Genomic DNA, 10,242 nt, shown 5'->3' on the forward strand with positions numbered 1-10,242 from the left:
GTGTGTGTGTGTGTGTGTTGGGGTTCTTAGAGATTCTTAGAGATCTCCCTGTCTCTAACTTTTTGGAGGGGCAAAATGAATGTACGTAGCTGAATACAGAAAACAACATCAGTAGCCTACAGGTTACTTGTTAAACTTAAGGTGATGTATTATTAACTAGTCATCTTTTAGCTAACTTTACCTGCATCCAACAGCTTTACTCAACAGTCGATTAGTTTGGGGGAAAAACTGTGAAAAGTTCTATAGAAAAAGACAGGACAAAAACAGAGCAAGCTGGGCAGGGAGGGAGCAGAGGTTAAAAGCGTCTGCCTTCATCGAGAGAAAGAGAGAAAAGGCCAGGAAAATCTCCTCCACACCATTACACCACCACCAACAGCCCGAACCGTTGATACAAGGAAAGATAGATCCGTGCTGTCATGATGTTAATGACAAATTCTGACCGTACCATCTGAATGTTGCAGCAGAAATTGAGACTCATCAGACCAGGTGGATTTTTTCCAATCTTCTGTTGTCCAATTTTGGTGAGCCTGTGCGAATTGTAGCCTCAATTTCCTGTTCTTACCTGTCGGGAGTGGGACACAGTATGATTTTCTGCTGCTGTAACGCAGCCGCCTCAAGGTTCGATGAGTGTTCAGAGAAGCTCTCCAGCATACCTCAGTTGTACCAAGGGGTTGTTTGAGTTACTGTAGCCGTTCTATCAGCTCGAACCTGTCTGGCCATTCTCCTCTGACCTCTGGCATCAACAAGGCATTTGCCCCCACAGAACTGCCGCTCACTGGATATTTTCTCTTTTTTGGAGCATTCTCTGTAAACCCTAGAGATGGTTGTGCATGAAAATCCTGGTAGATCAGCAGTTTCTGAAACACTCAGTCCAGCCCGTCTGGCACCAACAACCATGCCACGGTCTAAGTCACTTAAATCACCTTTCTTCCCCATTCTGATATTCGCTTTGAACTGCAGCAGATCGCCTTGGCCATGTCTACATGGCTAAATGCATTGAGTTGCTGCCATGTGATTGGCTGATTGGAGTTTTGTATTAATGAGCAGTTGAACAAGTGTACCTAATAAAGTGACCAGCAAGTGTATTTAGCTGTAGTTACATTTGCAAATGATGAATTTGCAAATGTAACCAGAATTAATCAGAAACCAATGTTGCATGTGCAGTCTGATTAGAAAAAATCAGCAAAATAAAATAGTAGATATAAACAAATTGTAAATCAGATATAGATATGCACCAAAAGACTGTTGACAAATGCTGTAAGCAGACAAATATGATGCATAAACTGAATCTAAACTGAGCTAAAGAATGACATATTTACTGCAATATTATCAGCTCTACCAGCAACAAAATTATTTGGGTTTACAAAACCTAAAACCAAGCCCTAAGCATAATGACAAAGTTAGTATTGAAACCAATAGCACATAAAGATGCTTCTCCTCAACCGGACAGATTTAGTCCTAAGCCAAGCGTACTTTCTCCATAGTGCAATAATCGATATCTTTCTAATCATACTTACATATAAAGAATATGAACGTTAGTCTTCTGACCTTGTAAAAAGTGTTCACCTCAAATCTGCGGTTACACTGAGGGCTGACAGTCATTATGATTGACGGCTGATGTCCAGCACCGCCGTCTCTTTCCTCACTACAAGTTATAAGATAAAATGACAAGTTTGCTTTGCATCCTTGCCTGTTTGTGCAGCCGACCACACAGCATCCTATGACCATTTTTAAAGCTAAGTCAACTAACGAGAAGTAATATAAGGTTACAGATGTCTGTTTTTAGACTAACTTTAAAAGAGCACATTGGTTGTTTTGACGTCTGTCATGGCGGAGTTTGCGTCAGTCTGTCACAGGTAAAGGGTCAATAAAGGCAATGTTTCATGAAATTAAAAGCTTGTTGATGAGAAAAATGGTGTTGTAGTTGTAGGTTTAATGCCCAAGTACTCAAGACTGTACTTTGTGTCATGTTTCTTTTAATGACATGTCTGGTTTTAAACCACAGATTCTCCTTGGATTCCGACCATTGAAATTCATCGAGTTGATCCCGATGACATGAGGGAGCATCAGAGTGCTAGTATAACTTGCACAGTTGAGAATCGATGTGCACCCCAACAACCTGAACTCATCTGGAATATCAAAGTCCGAAGCAGTGTTATTTTCAAAGAATATGATGGAAGCTTTCTAGCTTACATACGCAACGATAACTTCACTCTGTCAGACAAACATGATGGATTCAACATCAGCTGTTCTCCCAGATATCCTGTGAAAGGAGGATTCAAACAGGCAGTTGCAATAATGACTCTCAATGTGTCATGTAAGTGATCCTATCAGCACCACATAGTTCATGTTTATTCCATTTACTTGATCAACTCACAATAAAACAGGTTGTGATATTTAAACCTAGGCAACACAACCAACATCTAGCTGGGTGTACATCTTACATAATCATAGACGGCAGGCCTACAGTATGAGTGGGGAGATCATCTTTGTCAGAAACTACTTATAAATGCCATGATTGTCATCTGTATTCTCATCTATTAGAGATGGGTCGGTTGCGAGTTTTTCGATTCTTGGAGTCGGCTCTTTTAGGTGTATGATTGGAGCCGACTCCTCACTTAGAGGCGTTCTTAGTTATAAGGGAAGGCTACAAAGACAGCAGATTATTGAGTAGTACTCCACAGGAGATGTAGAGACAGAGCGAGAAAGAGAGGGAGAGACAGCCATCTCGCGACCTTTTCCCTTTGGCTGCTTCACTCTCACACTTTAAGTGGCTCCACTAAGTGGAGTCCACTCGGCTCACCGTGTAACTTTATTTCGATTAGCACGGCAGCCTCGTGCCAATCACGTGTGAAGACATGGGAACATAACATTATATGAAAACAGAGAGGGGGACAGAGATGAGAGTCAATCCCCTCAGTCAATAGACAGCGGTGAGGATGAGAGTGTGTTGCAAAATCCCATAAATATAGCTGATACCTATAAGCAAAGCAGGATCTGGCTGAAGATTAAAAATATTATGTAATAATACATTATTGTTATGGGTCTGTTCAATAAATTTGTTTTCCACATTTTTTTTTATTGAAAGTTTGATTAAATTATCATGCAGAAGTTAGAATGTCTGTTTTCATGACAGAACAACTATATAAAATTAAGGAAGAGTAAGGCTTCTTATACCAGGAACACTGAATGCAAAATGATTTGTCATATAAAACATTTCTGTTTGCCAAGTTATATGACTATGTGGAGCTGTTGGTGATGATAACTTAAGAGACGTTTGGGAGTCGAAAGAGCCGGCTCACCGGCTCATCTTTGTAAGCTCTCTCTGAAAATGCTAAGCTAAGTCTTTGCAACTAATTTACATGAATTAATTCAGGATTGAACTATGAACTTTGAAAAATTGTGTAATTTCAATGCCCTTTTTTCCATGCAAAATATTCTCTGTTAAAGTAGAAAACAAAACTTTTTGAGTTATTAAAATAACTATTACAGGTCAATTTAAAGACATATATTTAGGCTTGTTTTGAATGTTTCATGGTAATTAAAAAAATTACAGAATTTGGAGATTTTGAGTCACAATTTTTCACAAGTTCTAATGTAAACTGAAGGAAAAACAAGCGATACAATATTTCAGATTTTAATGTACTGCTACAGCCTTAATGTCTAACCTACATGATAATGATGTTGATTAAAAGCTCTTTGAATGTTCTTTCAAGTAAATGTCTTAGTAACCTACCCTTATAAAGTAAATATGTGTGTCTCATTTTCCTCAGATGCTCCNTTGGAGACGTCACATAAATCACTTCTAGTCTGAAATATTTGATTCCAACATGGTTCAAAGGCTCCACATGTAACATGAAGATGAATCGGAGTTCAGCATCATGTTACATGGTCGATGTCACAGGATGATTTTTCTCCATGTTATTTTCATCTTTCTTCTGCTTTACAGGTGCTTTTTCTCATTGTCTTGATCTTCATAATGCCCACATGCAAACACTAAAACAAATAGATACTCTGATTGGATCTTGTGTGGATGTCCCATGTATATTTGATCATATGGATGGATTTGACAGCAGGAAACCCATTTATGCTATCTGGACGAAAAATCGGCCGGAATTCGGTGTGGGATCAAGTTACGTCATTTTTAACAGCAGTGGGTCAGTTAACACCTATCAAATAGAAATGACTGGAGATTTGAGAACAAGAAACTGCAGCATTCGGATTCCTGATTTAACAACAGATCATGGAGACCAATACTACTTCAGATTTGAGAACGGGCCCTTGAAAGCATCATTTTGTAAAGATATTTTTAGGTTAACAGTTACAGGTAAGAGAGCTGTTTCTTATTGGTGCATGCCATACCAGTGCCATACCAATGAGTAGTGACTGACATGCTTCGCAAGTCAGTCACTGCTCTCCCTATGCATTGCCTGGCAGGCACCTATTGTTCTACACCCAACAGAATGTCTCTTTAATATTTATCATTCTTCCGTCACTGTTAATGCGGCTCGTACCGCTGCAAGAAACCTCACAAAAAAGGTATCAAAATATGCGGCTTGATCCCGGCATCCGGGCTATTATTTTTATTGGGGTTCTGTGTAAAAATAGCAAAGTAAAAAGTTAAAAACGAGCGAAATTTCCAACTGCCGAAACATAGAGAGTAGCTGAAACCAACTGCCGCTTTTTTAGAGTGAGAAATGGAGTGGAATTTTGACCCCAAAATAATTTTGAAATCGCTCTCATGGCCGCAAAAATTGCTCTGTTGGTATGAAAGTCATGACATTGATACGTATGCCTGCTCCCGTAAAATGTTTTCAAAATTTCTCTAGGGCTTACGGTTTTCTGTCAAGGTGTTTCAGAGCGAAATCATGTGACAGGGTACCTTCAGGCACTGAACCATTCATTTTCAGACTTTTCTGAAAAATTTCAGAGCTCAGCGCACACTATCTTTCTCTCATTGCTGCTATTACTGTGAATGAGCTACAGATATGAATCGCAGTACTATCAGAGACGACAAATAGCCCTCTAATATGCTTCAAATAGTTTTTGGATCGGCCTTACGGATCCTGAACGGGAAGCAGTTGTTCGGACTGCTTTTTTCATCAAAACTGACTGGGTGTCTCATAAAGATAGAAATCCTTCTCCTTTCTGTCTCACACACACAGCAGTTAGCAGAGGCTTAATCACTAAAGCAACAGAATACAGAGAAAGGCAGAGCTGCTGGTTTGGACTACAAAGACGCCATCTTTTGGCGGAACACTTTAATACAGAGGGCATAGCAGAATGTTTTTTTTAATTTATTTTTTTATTGCAAACAAGCAACATACAATATAGAACACCAGTAGTTACAAACATAGATACAACATCCAAGGGCTTTACAGAACATAGAGCAAGTAATTTAATCAAATCGTTGCTCAAGGGTTGCAGTTCTTTAAGGGCAGTTATGATTTGAATGGCTTTAGCATTTGAGCTTAGTTTTAAGGATTCTATATAGATATTAATAGAAGATAATAAGATTATCTTAGGTTTAGGTTTTTGCTGTAAATACTTGGAGGTGTGAATATGATATTTACCATAAATAATAAAAAAAGTTAACAACATATAAAAATTCTTTTTTTTGTCAAGTTTACATTTCTCCATTCCAAACAAAACATCCTTATTTGTTAAAGTAATATTGAGATTTTGTTTGTGAAAGAATATTTCTTTCACAAAGAAACATTCTACACCAAAATATCTCTCCAGAATATTTTGGTGTAGCTACAATCCCAAAACAGATGAACAAGGTTTTCTTCATTAATTTTACAGAAAGTACACATAGGGTCCAGATCCCATTTATATCTTTTTATCAAAAATATTTTAACAGGATAAACATTATGAATAATTTTATAAGAAATTTCTCTTACTTTATTATTTATTAAGTATTTTTTTAGGAGCAACCAAGTCCACTTCCAATTTATATTTTCAAAAATGTTGGACCAATAAAATATACAAGCTGGTGAAAAAACAACATCTCGTAATAGAAGATTTCTTAACATTTTGTTGGTTGTTTTCTTACTTATAAAAAGACAATCAAAATCAATATAAATGGAGTTTGGATCAAAACTTGGCAATGAGTGAACTTGATCTGGAGGTAAAGATGATAAAAGTTTTAATGACCCGCTAGGAATTGCATCAAACACCACAGCATATTCTTTAGGAGTAACAGGAAATTGAAAAAGTAACAAAGTCAGAATAAGACAATAAATGACCATTTGGATTTAGTAATTGGCTTACACGCAATATTCCTCTGTCAAACCATTTTCTATAAAATATTGTCTTATTTTTATATTTAATGTCTTCATTATTCCAGATATAATATTTATGAGGAGAAAAATTGTGTTTGTACAAAAGTGACCAGCTTAACAGCATTTGTTTATGGAACAGAGATCATTTTAGGTATACTATAATTGCATCTAAGAAGAAAGGGTAATCCTCCAATTTTCTCAAAGTTGTAAATGGGAATAGCATTCCATATAGATTTTGGATTTTTTTTTAGAAGGTTTTTTAAATACATAATTTTGAATGAATTGTTTAAAGATGTGAACTCAATGGCTTCAATTCCCCCTTTTTCAACTTTATTCATTAGAATATTTTTCTTGACGAGATGGCATTTCTTTTGCCATATAAAGTTAAAGTTTAACAACATATAAACATATAAAGTACCAATATTTATTAATATTGGTACTGATTTGTTTGGGAACATCAAGAGCAAGGGCTGGATAAACAAGTCTAGATAAGCCTTCAGCTGTGACTAATAATGAACGTCCTAAAAGAGAGAGATCTCGCTGGAGTCAAAAATTAAATCTTTGTTCAACTATTTTAATTATGGGGTTAAAATTTTCTATTGATCTTATGTTTTGATCTTTAATTATTGTGATTCCAAGATATTTAACTTTGTCTTTTATAGGAATGTTGAGGAATGTGCCTTTTAAAGGAGATTTAATGGAAAGTAATTCACATTTGTTTAGATTTAAAGTCAAGCCAGAAGCTTTGGAGAAGGTGTTGATGATTTCAATAGAGTTTTTTATTTCACATTTATTCTTTAAAAAAGTGCAGTATCATCAGCAAGCTGGGAAATAAGGATATTTCTGTTTGCAACATTAATCCCTATAATTTTTTCCTTGATTTTAACTGAAAGAATTTGCATGGCCAGAATAAATAGATATGGGGAGACTGGACACCCTTGTCTGAGACCTCTTTTCAAATAAAATCTTTTAGTGCAGCCATGTGACAATTTTACAGATGCATTACAATTTCTATATAACATCTGACAACTTTTAATTAAGATTTGTCCGTATCCGAATACTTCTAATGCTTTAAACAGAAATGTATGTTCAACTGTGTCAAAGGCTTTAAAAAAGTCCAGAAATAATATGAGACCACCCCCCTCTATTAAATCTGAGTAATCCAGCAGATCCAATGTAAGTCTAATATTATTAGTTATATGTCTACCTGGTATGAATCCAGACTGAGTTTCATCAACCACTTCTTCAAGAGTATTCTTAATTTTTGTAGCAATACAACCTGCAATAATTTTATAGTCATTTTGTAGTAATGTAATTGGTCGTCAGTTATCCAAAAGAAGCTTGTCTTTTTGTGGTTTAGGGATCAATGTAATGAGACCTTGGGTCATTGTTGGTGGAAGTGATCCAGAATCCAAACTTTCAAGATAAACTTGATGCAAAAATGGCGACAGCTGACCTGAAAACTTTTTATAAAATCCTGCATTGAGGCCATTGGTCCCCGGTGACTTTAGTTTTAATTTATTGATGGATTTTTGGATGTCTTCAAGTGTGATCAAGGAATCACATTGTTCTTTATTATTTTTACTAATTTGTTGCATTTTATTTAGAGAGTTAACAAATTGTATGACATTTTCTTCAGAACATCTTGACTGATAAAGTTCTTGGAAAAAAGCTTCACAATAAGAAGAGATTTGAACAGGATCTTCACAGATATTATTACTGATTTGAAGTTTCATAATACTGTTAGATATTTGATGCTTTTTTTCTAATCTAAAAAAGTAAGAAGAGTTTTTTTCTCCTTCTTCTAACCATTTCTGTCTCGATCTGATGTACACACCTTTAGCTTTAGAAATGTAAATCTTGTCCAGGTTCAGTTGTAATTGGTTTAATCTAATTTTTTGTTCTTCAGACATATTTTCTGGCAGGACATTGTTCAGTAAGATAATTTCTTTTATTATTTCTGATTCTATTTTACTTTTTCTTTTGACAATTTCAGCTCCAGTTTTCATAAACATTTTTCGAAGTTCATATTTTAGGAGTTCCCAATTTTTACTAAATTCCTTCTGACTGCAAGCTGTATTCCAATACTTTATAATTATTTGTTTAATGTTTTCTTCTACTATTTTATTTTCTAAAAGTGAAGAGTTGAGTTTCCAGTAAGCTGTAATTTTATTTTTTCCGTACTGGTTTAATTTAGTTTTTTCAATTAAAATAAGCTTGTGGTCTGATAAAGGAGCTGGAAGAATATCCGACTTAATTCGTCAGCTATTAAATCAGACACCAGCCAGAAATCAATTCTCGACTTAAAGGAGCCCTATTTGTTTTGCCATGTGAATTCAACTTTGGAGCAATTTTTTTGTCTCCATACATCAGTCAGGCCAAAGGCTGATATAAAGTTTTTCAGAACTGTGTTTGGATTTGTATTAACCTTTGGAGGAAATCTATCTAATGCATCATCAAGAGTCGAATTGAAGTCCCCACCAATAATAATATTCATATTATGATATTTTCCACATAAGTAATTCACCCCGTTACTTAATCTATCATAATGTTGCATATTTTCTGCTTTGGTATTATATTCATATACAGAAGCCAACAAAATAATTTCTTCATTTATTGATACAACTAATAAAACAAAATGTCCACATGTATCTAAGAGTGAACATAATATATCTCCACTGAAGTTCAGGGTTTACCCCAGAAAACTTGCTAAGCCCGGTGGTCGAGGCGTCGAGGCGGTCCACCGTGTTTTTGTATTAAAAGATGTTAAGTTGACAGGAAATGTAAAAGTATTACTGTGTAATTTTATGTTAAGGGAAAATATCTCCAGTGAAATGTTTTTAAACCCACAACTAGTCTAAAAACAACAAATTTACACTTCTGTTTAATCCAAATTAAGTCAGCAGCTCCATCAGGCCCCCAAGGCTTCAGGGACCCTATAAACGCTAATATTTTAAAACAGACCACAGATACATAAATNCAGGTAGCAGGGTGGAGCTGAGCTGCTCCAGCAGAGCCAAACCTCCACCCAGATTCACCTGGTTCAAGAACACCAGACGTGGAGAAGTTAAAGTATCTGAGAAGCAGATTTTCAATGCTACTGAGCCAGGAGAGTATTACTGTGAGGCCACAAATGAGCTTGGTAGTGAGAAATCAAAAAGCATCTGTCCTGGCCTCATTGGTAATACATGTTTTTTAAAAACTTAATTTCATTTCTATTAAAAAAAAATTTAAAAAAAAATTATATATATATATGATAATGAATATGGTAATAAAAAAATTACAGAATTTGGAGATTTACTGGTTAGATTGATTACAGCTGTGTCTTAGGAAGGCCACATTAAAAGACCAGTTTAAAATGTGCTCTTTGCTTAATTCTGGGGTCTGAGAACCAGTCAGTATCTGGTGTGACCACCATTTCACTCTCACAGTGCAACACATCTCCTTCACATAGAGTTGATCAGCTTGTTGGTTGTGGAGTGATGGGCCATTCCTTTAAAAAGTGGGCTGATATTCAATGGCTGATCAAAGCCGATGGATATTTTCAGGAACTGGAACATGCTCCTGTGCAGTAATTATTCTGTGTAATTGGGATCTTGATACGCCACAGGCAGGAGGGATTATGTATTAAAAAGAAAATGTTCACTACCACAGATTAAGACAGATTAATGAACAATGTCAGAGAGAAATGTTTATATTGAAAATGTTTTAGGTATTTTGGTTCAGCTCATGAAAAATGGGAGCAAAAACAGAAATGCTGTGTTTATATTTTTCTTCAGTAAATATACATATTCCCAATGCATTTATTAAACACAACAATCATGTTGTGTTTAATAAATGCACATGGTTTATGTGACACCCACATAAAACATAAACTAAATGTGTGTCTAATGTGAAATTTCAGATGCTTCTCTGACTCCCAGCATTAATGTTCCCTCTGACCTGAAGGAGCATCAGT

At 35.7% G+C, this 10,242-nt stretch overlaps 1 protein-coding gene and 1 long non-coding RNA gene across 2 annotated transcripts in view; both read left to right on the forward strand.

The window, feature by feature from the left end:
* Nucleotides 1-4,268, forward strand: part of LOC107835798 (uncharacterized) — a 5,245-nt gene extending 977 nt beyond the window's left edge. The window contains exon 2 of the long non-coding RNA XR_001661618.1: nt 3,950-4,268. This is a non-coding gene — a long non-coding RNA (uncharacterized LOC107835798). The remainder of the gene's footprint in view (nt 1-3,949) is intronic.
* The window catches only part of LOC103135289 (vascular cell adhesion protein 1-like), an 88,236-nt gene that overhangs the window by 66,814 nt on the left and 11,180 nt on the right, over nt 1-10,242 (forward strand). Inside the window, exons 5-6 of the mRNA XM_016669402.1 lie at nt 9,375-9,465; nt 10,189-10,232. Of these exons, the coding sequence (XP_016524888.1) occupies nt 9,375-9,465; nt 10,189-10,232 (135 nt within the window). The remainder of the gene's footprint in view (nt 1-9,374; nt 9,466-10,188; nt 10,233-10,242) is intronic.

This window comes from Poecilia formosa, unplaced genomic scaffold, assembly GCF_000485575.1.
Source record: "Poecilia formosa unplaced genomic scaffold, Poecilia_formosa-5.1.2 Scaffold24, whole genome shotgun sequence".
NCBI lineage: Eukaryota > Metazoa > Chordata > Actinopteri > Cyprinodontiformes > Poeciliidae > Poecilia > Poecilia formosa.